Genomic DNA, 18,583 nt, shown 5'->3' on the forward strand with positions numbered 1-18,583 from the left:
TCTTTTTACTCACACACACTACACACACACGCGCGCACATGCCAACTAAATCATCCTTCCTCCTCTCTTCATATTTCACACACAAACACACAGACATAGAGACACGCGTGTGTGTGTGTGCGCAACACACTCACACAAACTCATTCATCTCTCCCTCACTCATCCGTCTTATGATTCTCCTCCCCTCTTTTTTTCCCTCCCTCCCTCTCTCTTTTCTCTCCTTGCTTCCCTCCCCTCCCCTCCCCTCCCCTCCCCTCCCCTCTCTCCTCCTCCTCCTCATCCTCCTCCTCTGTGCTCGGCGATCTGAGCAGTCAGTGGTGGGACTGAGGCAAAGGAGGGAGGATAAAGCAAGAATAGAGACACAGAAAAGAGAGGCGCAGAAAAACAGATCATTATACAGCAAACGAGCAAGAGGCCGCTGAATGAATAACAAGGAAGGGATTACAAAGCGCAGGACTCAAAAAAAAAAAAAGAGGAGAGGACGTCGGCTGAAGACTCTCTTTCTCTCTCTCTCTCTCTCTCTCTCTCTTTCCCCTCCTCCTCTTCCCCTCTCTCTATCCTTCCTGTCACCCTCCCTCCCAACTCTCTCGGAGGCTCTCCCTCCTCAGTGAAAGATGGCATGAGCACACTGTCACCCGTCCTTCTTCAGCTGGTGGAGAAATTCTGTTCGCCTCGTCTCCTCTTTCTCTTTCTGCCACTTTCTCTCTCTCTCTGTCCTCTCCTCTCCTTTTTTTTTTTTTTTGTTTTGTCCTCCACCTCTGTGCTCCACGAGGGGATTCAGTCCAGAGAGGGTGAAGAGGACGGGAGGGAGGTAGACTAGAGGCTGACCTCTCCCCTCCTCCCTCCTCCCTCCTCCCTCCTCCTGGCCCACAGAGAGAGGGAGCAGGAGCAGGGAGCCGTCTGATGACTCGCACCAACAACGAGCTCCTTAACCCGGCCGACCGCAGCCCCCCTGCGCTCCCCCTCCTCGCCCTCCTGTAACCCAGACTCCTCTTCTCTGACTCACTGGATCCAGAACCATGTTTGGATTAAAGCCTCCACACTTCTACCTCCCAGGTAAGACCCAGTTTTTTTTTTCTTTCAGCGCTTCATTTTTTTTCCTCTTCCTGTGGACTTCTCTGTGCTGCTGGTGTTCCTTCAGCTCTCAGAACTGGCTGTGGAGAGTGAATCTCCCTTTCATTCAATCATTCTTTCAAGGCATAATTAATAGCTTGAGTGATGTCACATTGATTTACCGTCTTCTGGCAGGTACGGAGAGATGCCCAGTGCTGCTGGAGTAGACACGGATACGTGCTTTTGATATTAAACTCAGCATTTTGATCATTGTAAAGCAGATTATTCGGCATTTGCTCGCAGTTTTGTGCCTTTAGTTGTGCATTTTCTCTTTGGCAACTGGCCTGAAAGTTATATCTACAAATCGGATATATTCCTCTAACACAGACTTCAATCTCTGGTCACTTACTCTTGCATTATTGGTTATCCTATTGCTTGTTTTCTTCAAGTTTTTATGGCTCTTTTGTTAAATTCAAGCTGGATTGGGCGCAAAAAAGCCAACTTAAACAAAATTAAAAGGGCAGAATGACGAGTCGTTTATTGTAAATGATTAGTTGATCCACAGAAAATCCATCGTTCACGATTTTGATCATCAATTAATCAGTAAAGTACCTTTGAAATCATTTTGTTTCAGCTTCTCAGATGTGAAAATGTGCTAGTTTTCTCACTCTTCTATGACAGAAAGCTTAATATTCTTGAGTTTTGGACTGTTGCGTTTGAACATGTGATTTTGAGATTTTGGAAATCATCCTGGGGCATTTTTTCTCTCCTTTCTGACATTTTATGAAATGAAATTAATAATAAAAAGGAGGTGCAGCCCCTGAAATAACTCCAGGGTGTCCTCATGATGGCTGGTCTGTAACACTCTCTTACGCTCTTGCTTGTTCCTGTGAGCCGAACAGCCGGGACGTCTATTGTCTGCACTCTCCTGAGCGACTGTGTGTGATATACAAGAGAGTGCAGCGAGTGTCACCGCTGAGGCAGGTGTGAGGTTACCTGAGAAAGGTGCTTAAACATGCCCAGTGGCAGGATGACAGAACGAGACTGAAAAGAGAAAGGAGCAAGTGGAGGGAGGGAGGGAGAGGTCGGTGTGGAGAAGAGAATTAAAAGGACGAGTTGAGGAAAAAGGAAAAGATGTGTGAACTGTGATTTTGTGCATTTGAGCAGCGAAAGGAAATGATACGAATGAGAATGTCAGAAACGAACCTCAGCCCTCCTGACGTGTCTCTCACACCCCGACCCCTCAACCTGATCTCTCACCTTTTAGTTGTCTGGGTCAGACTGTGGTCAATGATTAAAATCCCTGCTGTGGCTAGAGGTGAGAAGTGGGGGGGGAGGGGTGAGAGAGAGAGAGAGAGAGAGGGAGGCAGTGAGGGAGGGATTGATGGGGGGAATTGAAGGGCAGAGGGCAGATTAAACAATGTTCTTTGCCTTGTGAATCTTTCATGCTGGTTTTTGAATTATACATCTGCTTTCATAAATGATTGAATCTGAGTGATTATGTGGTGCTTTGTCATTGTTTGTGTATTTGTGTGTGTGTGTGTGTGTCTCATTTCTATCTGCGCGTGCGTGTGAACGTGAGAGGAAGAAGAAGAAAAAATCTCTCTCCAGGAAGCAACACCCCCCCCCCCCCCCCCCCCCCCCCCCCCCCCCCCACACACACACACTTACGCACTTACACACACACATGCACACACACCACCACCTCCTCCTCCCTCCCCTCCTCCCTCCCTTCACTCTGGCTTTCATCCTCTTTTTTTCAGTTTCCTAGGTCTCGCTTAATGTCTCTGTGGTGTGTGTGTGCGCTTCTGCACGTCGGTGTGCGTGTGTGCAAACTTGACAGTGTGTGTGTGTGTGTGTGTGTAAATGGGTTTTTGTGATAGCTGGCACCTACATATGTGTGTATCTGTGGTTGTGTGCACCTGTCTGCTCTGTTTGTGTTGATGTAGGTGTGCATGTGTGTGTGTGTGTGTGTGTGTGTTCTCATCATTCACACACTGGAAGATGCCCCAGCCCCCCTCCTGGTCCTAACTGCCGTTGCTGTGGAGACAGTGTCAGCCACACGCTTGCTCGTCAATGATCATTTGACAATGTAGGGGGTGAGGGGTAAAGGATGGGATGTGCATGTGTGTGTGTGTGTGTGTGGTTGTGTGTGTGTGTGGAGCGATTACTGTGTGATTAGTCAGGGTAGAAGGAGTGGAGCAGAGTACGGATGAGACAGGAATGGAGATTAGGGGCAACAATAGAAAATCAGGTTAATGATACATATTATCTACACGAGCATCTTTCATAAAACCGTCAGAGACGTGTGAGATAGGAGACATGACAGAGAGAGAGGAAATGTACATGTGTGTGTCTGTGGAGTGTGTGTGTGTGTGTGTGTGTGTGTGTGTGCTACATTCATGCGTTGTTACCCAGAGCACACCGTGACCTTAACATGGTATCATAAGGAAAAGAAAGTGGCATTTTGCTATCTCCCACTCTCCGGACCCCCTGGTGATACGCGCCACACACATTACAGCAGTTTACTGTTTTCCCTCGGTGGCTTGTCAGTTGATCGCTATTCAGATGTCTTCTCAAGAAAATATATATATATATATATATATATATATATATATATATATATATATATATATATATATATATATATATATATATATATATATATATTAATAAATCTTATCTTTAGAAATCAGAATGTATTCCCAGGAGAAGGTGCGTCAAGGCTGCTGGGAGTTCTGCAAGCCGGGGAATAAATAAAACTCTTTTAAAAAATCTTTTCCTGTGTTTAAAGGATCAGGATGGAGATATTCTACATTCCTCTGGTTTTCAAACACATTCCCACAAAAACCAACACTGTAATGGTCTTTTTGTCTCACACTACTGTTTCACTTCGAAGGGCCTGTTTGTGACGACTGAAGATGTAAATCTCAAAAAACGGGTCACACACATAAACTTCCTTGTTTAAAGAAAGCTGAGCAAGTTACTAAAACAGCTTGGCACTGTAGTTTTTCACAAGTGTCTCCAAGAGGACCAAAAGTGTGTTTACAGGGACTATTTTCATCTTTGGATTAATATACATTCGGTCCTCTGTTACTACTTTTACACCAAGGTTAGCATGAACGTGCAGGTTTTTTTCTTTTTAAAAACAGCCATAAAGAGGTGAATGACTCATTTCAAACTGCCAGTGGATGAGTTTTCCTTCTTGTTTTTCTCACGTGTCACGTTCATCATCACAAACACACCAGAAAATCAGAGCAACAGATCATTTAACTTAACTCAGACTAACTCAGACTTCATCCAGGTATCATAATGTGTTTATTTTTTGGGCCTTTTCGTGGCTTTAGCTGACAGGAAAGCTTAGAGAAATGACAGGAAATGGAATGAGACAGATGACATGCAGCAGATGGCTACAGGTCGGATTCAAACTCCCGACCGCTGCAGCGCGGACAGAGACTCTGTACATGAGGAGCTTCAAGGGCTTACATTCGTAATATTCCAGTAAAATTCTGGATGAGATGCATCGTTTTTTTGTTTTTGTGACGATGATAACGGAAGTTGCTAAGGAGTGAGACATCTCGCCTCTCTCTCATCTCTGTTGAGAGCTGCACATGTGCAGTAGAGACCAGGCGGCTGGCAGCGACACGACAGCCTCGAATAACCTTTTTTGATATCTTTAAAACTCAGTGCTGACTGAATGATGCTGGAGTGCCGCTTGACAGAGACGTATATAAAATAATTGAAGCCAGAGACCTTAAACTTAAACATGCTGCACCGCACGGTGACTGAACAAGAGGTGGAAATCAGCGTGTCCACATGGGCGTTGTGTGTTTCCCTCTCAGCTGATCAGAGCTGGAGCCGACAAAGAACCCTGACAACAGCGAGTCAAGTGACCCGTGAGTGAAAGCCGACTGCACACATTCACAATGACGACGGAGCCGGTTTTTAGCTTTTCAGTTTGTTCTTTTTGTCCAGCGTGACGGAGGTATCTGAGTTTTAACCGCAGCAAGATGGCGTTTTTTGTCGGACGCACTCAAAATAAACTGAAATGTTTGTCATAAGGAAGGACGGCACGCCACAGCAACACTCAGTCCATCAATATTTTTAACAGTTTTTTTTCCTTTGGACAACAATGGAGCTCACTGCACAAAGGAATTAACTATATCAGGCAGAGAGAATACTTGTTAGAGGGATCGATTCATTGTTGGTTTGGGTCTTTGACAGGATTTGTTGCTAACAGTAAAAAACAACTGAAGAACGTCACCAGATTCATCCTGTCATGATGCACGCAGAGGCCCAGCAGGCTGAGAGATAATGCATCTCTTGTTCTCACAATGTCAGCGGGTCAAACCGGCTCCAGCATCAGCATGACGAATGGACACACAGTCACTGACATTTGTGTTTCTGTCCATGTATGCATTCGCTCACACGCGCACACACACACACACACACACACACACACACACACACACACACACACACACATTATCTGCGGCGAGTCAATAGGGTGAGAAAGCTGCGTTGTCGACGTGTGTATTAGCCTGCCATATTTATTGGCTGCTGTGGTATTTTCGGGGGTTGGGTGGCTCTGTTCGACTTGACCTCCGCATTGATTTCCATGATATGTGTTAGAGCTACAAGGGCATTGTGGCTTGTGATTTATGGCAGATGTCACATGAACACACACACACACACACACACACACACACAGGCTCAACACAACAGCCCCGGGCTACCGTACTCTGAGCGTGGCATTTGATAACTTCACTCTAAATATTTTTCCCTGCGGACGAGCAGCCTTTCTGCATATATACTGATTCCTGAGTGTGAGCACTGTGGTGAGAGAGACCGTCCTCACATCCAGGTGTCATAAATCAAAAAGAAAAAAAAAAAAAAAGAATAGCAGACAATAATTCATTAGGAACAAACAGCTCAAGTTTGGGGCGAACTGAAATATTGATGAGCGGCGTGGACGCAGACCAATCTGTAACGATGACTTAGTCGTGGATCAGTTTCCTCTTTCGCACCGTGACTCCCTTGTGTCCTCATTTCAGTCTTTCTTTTCAGCTTCCCTCCTTGTTTTTTTCTTTTTTTTTTTTCGTACCTTGGTTAGGATGCCAGGCGGGCTTCTGTCGGGTGCGTGAGGCTCAACGCTGTGGTGGAGCCAGAATTCAATCTCAGCTTTTGAGTCTTTATTTTAAGTAGGACACGAGGTGTTGTGTGTATACTATATGTTTTTAGTGGGTGGAGAAGCTGCTGGCACGCGCGCGCACGTTTTGTGTGTTTGGCCGTATTTTCCATTCTGTACGTATGTGGAGAGTCCTTGTGTATTCATGCAGGAGGCTGAGATGGGTGCTGCCTCAAAGGAAGCTGCTGTCGGGCTCTCTTGTGCTGTTAATTGTGTGTGTGTGTGTGTGTGTGTGTGCATCTTTGTGTGCTGCCGCGTGCATGTTTGCGCTCGCTTCCGTGTGCCGAGGAAAACAGGGTCGTGATGCTCCACCTCAAGGGCGCTGTTATTAATGAGATGGATAAAAGACCATGACAACAGCTTGATAACACAGAGGAGATAAAGAAAAAAAAAAAAAGAAACACACAAACATCATGTGGGAGCTGGGCGACTTTCTCCTGCCAAGAAAAAAAAGGGGGAAAAAAAAAACCAAGAAAAAAAGCGCAAAACAACCATAATCTATTTTTTATGTTTTCTACCCCCCAGAGACGGTGAAAATAAACCCGGAGAAGGGGTGTAAAAGAAAAGGGATGAATAAAACAACGTGTTTGGTAATGTCTCAACCAGAAAACAAACAAGTGAGCAAGTAGGCAAGTCACGCTAATTGGTCAAAGAGCTGGTGTCACTAATGAGCTCTTAATTAACAGAGGATTCATTTAAAGCACATGTGCACCCAGCAACACACAAACACACAAACACCCGCACACACACATGCTCACACCAGCACACACACACACATGCTCACACCAGCACACACACATACTCACACAGGCAAACATGGCTGCTCTCTGATGTTTACATCCATTTAGAAAAGAGGGAAAGCTTTGATGTGAGATCTCACATGCAAGCACATATTCGCAATGAACAAAACCCCCCCGCCACACACACACACACACACACACACACACACACACACACACACACACACACACACACACACATGCAGCCCGCCTGCTCACTGGACTGGGGAGATTGGGATAAATGCCAGCAGATTTTGACCTGAGGTGATAACGACAACTCTTAAAAGCTCACACACACACACACACACACACACACACACACACACACACACACACACACACACACACACACACACAGACATGCACACCTTTTGCAAAACTTACACACTCACACACACAGACACACCGTGCACATGCTCACAGTCCACACATACACCAACACACAGAGTAAAAACTGTAATAAGCAGCGTGGTGTATGATAACGAGCAGATGGCAGGAGGATTAGCCAAATGAAAATACAGCAGCTAAAATTTGCCGGCATTAATATCTTTTACAGGGAGGTGGACTCCTTAACACACACACACACACACACACACACACACACACAATGACACACATAGACAAGCACACATACATCTACAGGGCTAAGTTAAACAGGGAGAGAGAGAGAGAGATACTCAGTCCTCTGCCCCCGCTGGTCCTGCACCATCTGCATGTTCATGAACCATGTCAAAACATAATTGATTGAATGTGTCAGTGTGTATGTATGTGTGCATGTGCAGTGAGTATGTGTGCGTGTGTGTGTGTGTGTGTGTGTGTGTGTGTGTGTGTGTGTGTGTGTGTGTTTAGGGAGGGGCCTCCACAGAGAGCAGGTTAACAGCAGTTAGATGGCCGTTACCAACAGACCGGGCGTGTGTGCTTCATAATGCAGATGTGTGTTTGCACATGCCTTCTTTGTGAGGTGCCACTGCTTGGAGGGATGTGGTCCTTATACACACACACACACACACACCCACACACACACACACACACACCTACACACACAGAGACACACCGCCCACACACAGGCACAATCAATGATGTCGCTTCACTGAAGTGCCTGTTGATTTTGGGCACCGCTCAGTCTGCCACCTGGCCACACCATGTTAGCATGTTTCAGTGAACACACACACACACACACACACACGTACACACACACACATGCTTGGGGTTTTCCCGACCGCCTGATCTGACTTTAACCATCACAACTAAATGCCAATGCCTTACCTGAGCTTTTACCTTGACCCGAACCCAAACCTTATGCTAACCTCACCTGTAAAGGTAAAGGTGCACTATGTAACATTTTATAGGAACAATTTTGGTAATTAGTCCTTTATTCTTGACCTGTAAGACTTGGCTGATGTACGAGGCCTCTTTTGCTATAATGCTGCTCTTTCAAATTGCTCTTCAATGTATCAGGAGCTCTGTCTCTTTGTTGTTGTTGTTGTTGTTTTGATGTAATTTGATGAACAAGTGATGAAGCCACGACACAAGTATTTGTCGAAAGACCTGTTTTAACCTCCAAACGGAAGTCGTGAGGACTGGCCAAAATATCCTCACTTTTCAAAAATGTCCTTACTTTGCAGTCCAGTGCTCACTATGTAGCAAGGACATGAACACACACTCGATCTCTTTCTTAAAAACTAAGCAGGCACAAAGACACAGTCTGACTTTAAAGGGTTATTTAGGTTTAAGGTTTAATTTCTCACTTTCACCCCTGTATTATCTAGTCATGCAGATGTTTTCCGTTTTATTCATTGCGTTTTTGAGATATCCTTTCCTGAGATTTCAGCTGTCACTCAGAGACAGCGGAGGTGAATTTTGTTGTCGGTGCTCACAACACTGAAAAATTACATTTGTAGGAGAAACAACATCCCAGATAATCCAGAGACCTCGCTTTGGAACAGGGAGGACGACACATCGATGTTTAGTTTAAATCTTTACCGTACCACTGACATCATCATAGAGATCCATAACCTTAATTACAAATCAATATGCTGCATCTAACTATATCTGATTACCACCTCATGATGATCAACATTTGCTTTTGCATCTCTTCGTTTGTAGCCCGCATATTAAAAGCGTAGCACACTTTTCAGCGATAACAAAAGCGCTCATTATGTGCTTCTCTTTGAGCTAACGAGTTGATTTTTCACAACTTTCACAGGCTGAGAAGAGTGTTCATGTGCCCGAGCGTTGAGCTAATGTGAGACGGATTCATTTTTTTGTGTGGTATTGATCCTACTGATGCAAGTATCAATACACAAAAACAAGACTTAGTGCTCCATCTCACAGAGGGCCTTTTTCCTAAACAAGATTTACTAGACAGCGGTCTTAATGAAGGGTTGACATGAGTTTTCACTATCCAGAGGAACCGTGACGTTGTTTATCTGCAGAGACAAACTGCTGTTTTTTTTTTCTTATTTTCTAATGTCATATTTATCCTTGACCACAAAATTCAATTTGCGTCAGTTTTGGCTCGGACATGAGTGAACTTCAGTCTCGGAACGATTCCAGCGTGATCCCATCGAGTACATCACAGCAGGCGGCGTATGCAGCTACATCTGCGGAGTGGCTGGTGTCTGACATTCGGACGTTTTGTGGACAGCAAAAAAAAATATGATTAACAATTCAGGGAGCTGTCAAATATGTTCCCACATTCTGTTGCACACATATGTAGCTGACCCTCTGACGCACACACACACACATCAACAGTGCACAAACACACACATGGTTACAGGGCACGTGTTAGCTCATGTGCGATCTCTCGCCACCTTGTTCCGCTTCTGACTGTATTTGCATAATCTGCATAATGATGCCGGCTTTAATTGCCCACGCCCAGGTAAGGGATCATGTGGTTAAGTGGGAGATCATAATTATGTAAATAATTGGCCTGACCACAGCAAGCTGCTGCTCTCTGCCACCCATCTGGAGAGAGAGAGAGAGAGAGAGAGAGCAAGAGAGGAGGGAGGAGAGGCAAGACAGAGGACACACACGGAGGAAAGAGGTGAAGGAAAGGAGGGAAAAGGAAAAGGGAAGAGGGTGGAGGAAATAACATCTGGGAGGAGGGATGGCTGAGGGGATAAGTAAGAGGAGGAGAATTAGAAAATAACAATGAAAAGTAAAGAGCGAAGAGGATGAAAGAAGAAACACGTGACTGTCTTTATGTTTAATCTGTTAAGAGTTTACCCACAAGTTCCTGATCTCTCTTGTTTTAATGTAATGCTTGATTTAGTTTCCTCTTTTGTAGTTTGTCCCCATGAGAGAACGGCATCTTCAGCTCGAGAAAACCACTAACACACAAACACATTCATGCACAGCAATTAAAAATGAAAACAAGGGTTCAGGCACATAAAAAATGCAGCTCAACTTAAAGGCTACGACTGGTAATAGTCTATGTTTTTCTTATATCAATAACATTTCCATCGTAAGAACTTTCCCCAGGGGAGAGGAACTCCTCTGCAGGGACCAGGATCTACATTATGGGAGTTATGAGGACAGTATATCACCCCCCAAAAATGTCCCGGTGGATTGAACTTTACAGAAGTACAGGAACTTTGGGGGTCAGGCTTGCAGTGCTTGAACATTTCTCATTGGTCAAGTACAGGGGGAGTTTTATTTGAGCCATATTTTTAAAATTATTGAGCTGCAGATAATTTTTTTTTCATTTTGTGCTTCAAAATATCAACATGGAGCCTCAAACGTGACAAATGGCCCCGACGACAATGTCCAATTTATCACGTGTAAAAGCGGCCAACACTTTCTCGTACTTCAGCTTATATTTTTTGCCTAATCTTCGTGGTAGTCCCTCTGTTCCTTAATGAACATGAGCACTGTAACACCATCCTGCTGCTGTAAACACTCACCAGAGCATGAAATGTGCAGTAATCTGCAGTCTAAAATAGACCGAGCAAGTACACAATTAACTTGTGTTTAAGCAACACTCGCTCAAAGCTACAGTGCCCAGCTGTGTCAGGAAATGACTTTATCCTTAGAAAAAAATATAGAAATCATTTTTTTCAGGTGTACATCGTCTCAGAGCTGAGGGGCTGCAGACAGGCCGGAGGAGGCATAAAGTAATAATAATGTTGGTTTTGTTGAGAATAAGGAACTCATTTAATAAAGCCAGCCTCATCCAAAGGCCACTGGTGGCCTAAAGCTTAGAGGAACAGAGAGTCCCCAGTATGAGTCCAGGACTCCTGGACTCATTACCTCCGCTGAGGTGCCCATGAGCAATTCTCTTAAGGTGCCGACACATCAGACTGACACCAAAGAACACGCTCCTACAAAAGCCCACTATTGTGTCGCCTCACGTCTCCTGTGTCTCGGCCAAAATGCTGCACTTGAACACACCACAAAGACTATAGGTGACTGTCAACAAGCTTGCGTGGTCTGCACCTGCGTGACAGGTATTATATAACATACACATAATATTTGCATGATTATAACTGAGAGAACGTTAAACTGACATTTACTTTCCAGCCGTTAAACTTCTCCATTAACCTCAGTCATAACCTTTAATCTCATCCCTCAAGTCTTAATGTCCCCTTTAAGACATCAGGTCCTGTGAAATGTCTTTATTTTGGAAGATTATAGCGGTACGCAAACACACACAGGCACACACACACACGCAGGCACACACACACACACACACGCACGCACACAAGCACGCCTGCCACTGTATCCGCTGCACAGATGGTAAAGGCAGCAGCCCCTTCACACAAACAAAGGGAAGGTAATTCTCTCTGCAGGACGTGAACAGAGCTGGAGCTGGAAAAGAGCAGCACACATCAACACTCCCCTCCCTGTTTCCTCGTCTCAGCCCCAGGCCAACAAACATCACAGGAGTAAACTGACAGTGTGTGAGCGTGTCTTGTGTGTATATAGATGTGTGCGTGTGTGTTTTTGTGCGTTTGTGTGCGCGCACGCCGCTGAAATAGGCTTGAGGAAGAGAGACGGGAAAAATAAGAGAAGAGGGGAGAGAGGGAGAAAATGAGAGAGAGAGAGAGATAAAATGAAAAAAAGAGAGGGAGAGTGTAGAGAGGGAGGAGGTAATAAACAGGATTAGTGCTTATCTTTACAGCACTGCGTGTGTGCGTGTGTGTGTATGTGTGTGCGTGTGTGTGTGTGTGTGTATACGCGTATGAGGGTGTGTGTGTGTGTGTTTTGCCTGAGGACAGAGTGACTGACTCCAGCATTACCTTTGCCAATGTGTCTTCATCCCCAGGTATCTCTTCTCTCTGGACTCCCTCTGCTTTGTGTGTGCCGGTACACAATGTACTCTATATATGTGTGTATATATGTATATATATGTATGTGTGTGCGTGTGTGTGTGGGGGCATGCACGTGCCTATATTAAAACAACAGTTACTCTTGCTATAGTGTGAGGGTGTGCGATTCTGTGTGCGTGGCAGAGGTGAAAGTAAATATGTGCACTGTACTGTTTGGTGATACACTGTGTGTGTGTGCCTGAGGATAAAGAGTGTCCTCACCTCCTTGTCGTCTCTGCGGTTTGTCCTCACTGTCTGAATCCCCAATAAATCTGGCCACAGTATGTGTGTGTGTGTGTGCTCTGAAGGTGGGTTTAGGTGCCATTATAATGCTTGTCCTGCCACGTAGCGCCATTGTATGTGACAGTGTTTCTGTTTGTAATCTCCTACCTGACCAGAGCTAACAGGCTGCTACAGCGTCTCACTTTCACTGGATGGGGAAGGAGGAATACATTTAAATAATCAGGGGTTTGGGTTCATGGCTGATATTATGCCTGGCTGCTTTTGTAAATGAGCATCTGTGTGTATGTGTGTGTGCGTGTGTGTTGGTGTGTGTTAGTGTGTGTGTGTGTGTGTGTGTGTGTGTTCATGTATGAGCGAGTGCATCTGTTTTTTAAAGACATCTGTGGATGTCTTGGTGGATCGTTCTTGCAGCGCTGTACTCTTCATCGGCGGAGATGAACAGGCAGAGAACAAGAAAGCAGCAGAGGAGATGGAGGCAAACATGTGCTTGCTTGTGTGCGTGTGTGTGTGTGTTTGTGTGCGGCTGCGCTTGCATATAAATGTGTGTATGCTTGCGTGTGTGATGGATAGAGGGCTTTATGAGAGAGGAATAGGCTAATGACCAGGTCTCCAGAGGCAATAAGATTCCTGGAGCTATTACTGCCGGAGTTCATAATGGCCTCTGTGCTTGGCCTCTTTTACACGCTGCTTAATGGGGGGATCCTACAGTCCACCGCCAAGTATAACCCACCCAGAGAATACACACCGCTGTGCGCTTTGACCCCGACACTACACACAAACACACACACACAGAGCGCAGCACATGTTCGATCGGGTTTATCTTCCCTTTCATGCACCTGCACTTGTACACACACACACACACACAAGCTCATGTGTACATTTTACAGTTTATCTTCCTTTCTCACACACGCACACGCGTGCACGCACACACACTATGCAACCTGTATAGGTCACAAAGGATGGAGGTGAGACACCCACCTCAGAGAAAACTGAGAGTGTCTGCCTGCAGTGCACAGCCGAACCATAAATCATGTCAGGCTACACTAGTCTCAGCAGACACACACACACACACACAGACACACAATTCTCGTTCACTCCCCCCTCTTTTCTCTTGTGTGGGTTTGAGTACAAGAGAGAAGGATTTGGGGATTATAGGGGAGCCTCACTTTTTTCTTTTCTTTTTCGTTGCTTCCTTCAGTACTTGTTGTATCCATCGAGAGAAAAGTGGGGAAGTAGGGGGGCCGTTAATCTGCGTGCATGTGCATGTCAGAGCGAATATGTGTGCATGTCTATTACGGTGTATGCGTGCCAGCTTGTGTTTTGCATGCTCGTGTGTGTGTGTGTGTGTATGTGTGTGTCGTTCAGCACTGAATGGATCGCAGGGAAAGATATGAAGGAGACGGTCTATTCATTGAGGAAAACATCAAGGCTGTTTGGTGTTACTGTGTGTCTGGCATCTTAGAAATGCAAGAGGAAGAGAGGAAGGAAGGGAGGGGGGGGTAAAAAGTGAGGGGGGGGGGATGGACAAGGTAGAAATCTGCACTCGGAAGCGCAAATCGATGCAAAACAGCTGTTAAATAGCTGCAAAGTGGAGCAGCTGCTTGGGAGACGAGGATGGAGGGATGGGGGAGATGAAGGGATGAACGATCAAGAAAGAGAGAGACAGACACAGAGGCCCACGGGACACGCTGAAATATTAGACTGAATGAAGCAGGCTGAGCGAGCCTATGATGACACGTGAATGTTAATGAATCTATGTTCACAACGTGATGCTTCATACAGTATTCTTTTTAGTAAATATCAGGTAGAATTCTTTTTTTTTTTTTTTGAATCTGAGGTCATCATGAGTATTTGAGTGATCTAATGTTATAAAGAGTGTTTGAATGAAAAGAAAAAAAGAATAACAGCTGAAAACAGACAATAAAAAGTGAATTTTCTCTGACAGTTTTAGCATTAAAGCTGCACGCATTACCCATCCCTGAGTATTAGTGTGTTTTGGCTCGTTGTTTTGGTTTTACAGTCGGCAGATGTACTGTTCTGCTCTCACAGCTTTCATCAGTATCCTTTCGAGTTGCAATTAGCTTCTGTGTTAAGTGACGCTACCTGTGCAGCTAGCTTTGGTGAACAAAGTGCAGCTTTAAAGGACTAGTATGTAGAATTTAGGAGGATCTATTGGCTAATTATGTTTTCCATTTGTGTATAATCACCTGAAAGTAAGATCATGCTGCTGTGTTTTCGTTACCTTAGAACAAAGCGAGCCAGTCGTCTTTCATCGATTCCGCCATGTTGCACCGCTGTGTTGCTGCAGTAGCCCAGAGCAGACAAACCAAACACTGGCTCTAAAAAAAAAAAAAAAAAGCTTTTTTCTTTTACGTTTGTTTATTTTTCTTCAGCAGCTAACCCTGATGAGGGTGAGAGCAGGGGTATTTCGCTGATTGCAATCCTCATTGCTTGGTGCCACTAGACTGAATGCTCGGATGAATTCACGGTACGCTGTTCGGCACCAAACATCGGACAAGATCAGCAGCGAGATGATGAAAAAGTGTGAATGAAACTTCTTCAGGCTGCCAGAAACAGAACTCATAAATAATGTTACTGTTACTGCTGAATTAAAACCAAATATGGGTAAGAATTTACGATAAGGAGCAACAGATGAGGAACTAGCCATTAGCTAATCATTAGTTAATGAGTAACCCCTAATCCAATATCAAAGAGTAGCTAAAGATGAGTTTGAACTGTTAATTAAGAAATGTGTTAATATGTATTTCCCCGCTAATTCCTAATGAAGGGTTATATAGTGGATAAAACAACCAATCTTAATGAATAATTAAGTAATTAACGACTTCAAATCAACATACTGCCAGCTTATCTTCATGGGCTGTTCCTGATTAACGCTGAACCGTTGGTGGCACGGAACAAAAACTAGTAACAACTCATTAAATACTAATCAATTAATCATTAATTACTCTTTCTGTGCACGGCAAGTAGTGATACATAATACTGAGTAGTTAATAAGAGGTCCCTCATCACTTCATCATTATCTTCTGATTACTTACCGTTTTTGTGCCCCTTCATGTTAAGTGGTGCATCATAATTAGTAATAGCCGAGGAATAAATCCCTAATTAATTCCTCGCTTGTTACTTCATAACTTTATTAATTGATAGGCAACTCAGTTAGCCACTGTGTGAAATTAATTTTAGGATTCACTCATCAGTTTGTGGTTAACTAGCAGTTAATTACTCTTTCGTTCTTAATTCGTCCCCTTGAAACTACTCAGATGACGTGTTCCTCAATATAAAGTGTCATGTCAGGGTCAACAGCAGCAGCAGATCAATACTAATCCTCATTACTGTTATTATTATTATTATTATTATCATTATTATTATTATTATTATTATTATTATTAGGATCAGTTAAGTGAGCGTGTTAGGACTGCTCTGTACCCGTGTGCAGTCAGTGGAGCAGCAGGAGGAGCTGACTTGAACAGATCTGATTGTCTCCAGTGGACAGTAAACATGTCCAGGCTGTGAGGTATCAGCAGTCTGCGGGGCCACATCTTCCTTCTCTCCATCCCTCCAGCTCTCCAGGGAGCGTCAGTGGAGCAGGTGCTCGCCCTCCTCCTCCTCCTCCTCCAACTCCCTCCTCCTCCTCCATCATACCCCGCCTCCCTCTCTCTCTCTCTCTCTCTGTGTGTCTCTCTCCCTGAGGACAGTTAACGTGCTGTCCTTCTCGGTGGTATCGTGGAGCTCACACAGGGTTTTCTGAGCTGCTGTAATTTATCTACTAAGGATGCGCAAAAACCGAGGATAGTCTGATTCTTTGGTGCGGCGGTAGGTAAGTTCTCTGTCTCTCTCTGTGTCTCTTTTGTTTGGCGTACAAAACGTCTATTTGCTTTTGTTGTTGTTGCCCGGAGTGAATAAACCTCCCGACATTTGTGCGCATTTTTAAAGTCAACACGGGGTTGAATTGTTAAATTACCACTGAATGTTCCGCTTGGATGTCGTCTTCGGCGCTGACTGATGACTTTACTAATGACCTTATGGCTTGTTCTCTTAAATACTGACCTTATGTTATTTCTCAACCCTGCCTTGTGTGTAGCGTCTGTGACTTTACCTTTACTTTGTTCGATTTTTGTGTTTCACACCGGAGCCAGTTTCGCTTTGATGCGAGCGGGCGGTTGAATCCTTTATCCTTTATCCTTTTTTTTTTTTTTTTCCGTCTTCTTTAGTGACGGAAGTGAAATTCTAGTTTCACTCGGGGCTATTTTTAGATGAACTGCGGTAGACTATAGCACTCAAAGTGGGCAGTGTGTGATTGAATCAGTCGGCAATATGTATTCATAAACTGGTTCAGCTTGACGGACGGTGTGAAGGAGACAGCGGGGAGGAAGCAGCTTCCGGTTACCACGTTCAAAATAAAGCGTCACTTGAACGCGTTTGAGGCAAAGATAGTATGTAAAGGATACGTAAAGCACAAACAAACACAAAGATGTATTTATTTTGATATATTTTGCGTTGCAAATCCTCATTTCGGGAACACTGGCCGCTCTTATTTTGAAAGGCAGAGCCCCCTGGCTTCCTGTTTCCTGCAGTTCACCGTGTCCGTCTTGACGCAGCCGCAGAAGGCGCAGCTCGTGGTTCCCCAGTTATGTTATCTTTCTTGACAAACTCGTTGGTGATCAAACACCTGTTCCTGTTTGCTCCGAGCAAACCTAACGGACAGGAAGACACACCTGAAACACCGCCGCGTGTACCTGTGTGCGTGCATGTACGTGCGCGCGCATGTGTGTGTGTCTCACCCATCATCTTCCTCCTCCTTGTCGTGGTTTGTCTCGTCACTCAGCAGCACCCAGGGGACTTAGAGGAGTCGCTCTTTAATCCGGGACCTTTAACAGCGACTGTATTGTTTGGCTGAGATAGATGCCGCCGGGCGCATTAGCAGCAGTCAAGCGGATCACGTCGCTTTTGTGTGTGTACACAGCCCGCAGGTGGAGTTCAACACACACACACACACACACACACACACACACACACACACACACACACACACACACACACACACACACGGTCCATGCGCCATGTGCTGCTCCTGACCTGCCGTAGACCAGCTGCTCAGCAGGGGTTACTGAGTAAACCTCCAATCTCTTTAATTACCTCCTTCTCATATAGATGGGCTACTATAAACCCCTACACACCCCACGGCTTCAGATTAACCCCGGGGCTCCTGTTTCTTTATTGAATTAGTAATTATCAAAACTACGCCTTTATCAAGCTGTATTTATTGGTTGATTGATTGTTAAATGATGAGGAAAAAATACTTTATGGCACTTTTCCACGTGCAGTCTTCAGGTTTTAAGGGCTGAAATGGTCGATGAATTGATCTACATGAAAAAGGAAGGCAACTGTTTAGATTATTAATTGAGAATTTGGGAATTTCAGCCTCTCAAATATGAGGATTTGCTGCTTTTTAGTGTTTTTATATCACTGTAAATGTAATAGATCAGGCCCTGGATGGTAATCTGAGCTTTGTTGGGGGTCTCTTTAAATAGGGTGGCGATAGATAAACAAATACTAGACTAAAGAGAGAACTTTATACCAGACAGACTTCCTATTTGTATCCTTAGAATAAATCAAGATTTGACAGCTTACAGAAGCTCAGGTCCCTCTGAACTCTGACTGCTGGTCGCCCTTGTGACATTGGAAACTTTGAATAATCTATTATTTTCTGTTTATCTCTCTATTTTCTGATGTTTAGTCGATTAACTGAAGCTTAATAACCAAGAGAATTATAACTTTCTTGGAACTCTACCTTGGAAACAGCATTTGAGCAAACAGATCTCACCAGTGGGACCAATTTAGTGTCAGTACTGAAGCTTCATATCTTCCTGATCTAAAATTGTTGCCAGTTAAAATAACAATAATGGTACAAATGGAAATTCTACCCATAACTGCAGTGTCGTTTCACTTGAATAGTCCTTTTCTGTCCTAGAAGTTATAGTGTGAGTGAATTA

At 44.5% G+C, this 18,583-nt stretch overlaps 1 protein-coding gene across 5 annotated transcripts in view; it reads left to right on the forward strand.

Moving 5' to 3' along the window:
* The first annotated feature begins 333 nt into the window (after positions 1-333).
* Positions 334-18,583, forward strand: part of LOC119024903 (genetic suppressor element 1-like) — a 40,459-nt gene continuing 22,209 nt past the window's right edge. Inside the window, exon 1 of one of the 5 annotated variants that reach the window (XM_037108115.1) lies at positions 334-1,056. In XM_037108115.1, coding sequence (XP_036964010.1) covers positions 1,020-1,056 — 37 coding nt within the window. In that variant the 5' untranslated portion in view covers positions 334-1,019. Of the gene's footprint in view, positions 1,057-16,274; positions 16,408-17,197; positions 17,561-18,583 lie in introns of those variants that run through there. The other 4 variants (XM_037108118.1, XM_037108117.1, XM_037108114.1 and 1 more) reach the window with 4 other exon arrangements.

Source organism: Acanthopagrus latus, chromosome 8 (genome assembly GCF_904848185.1).
Source record: "Acanthopagrus latus isolate v.2019 chromosome 8, fAcaLat1.1, whole genome shotgun sequence".
Classification (NCBI taxonomy): Eukaryota; Metazoa; Chordata; class Actinopteri; order Spariformes; family Sparidae; genus Acanthopagrus; species Acanthopagrus latus.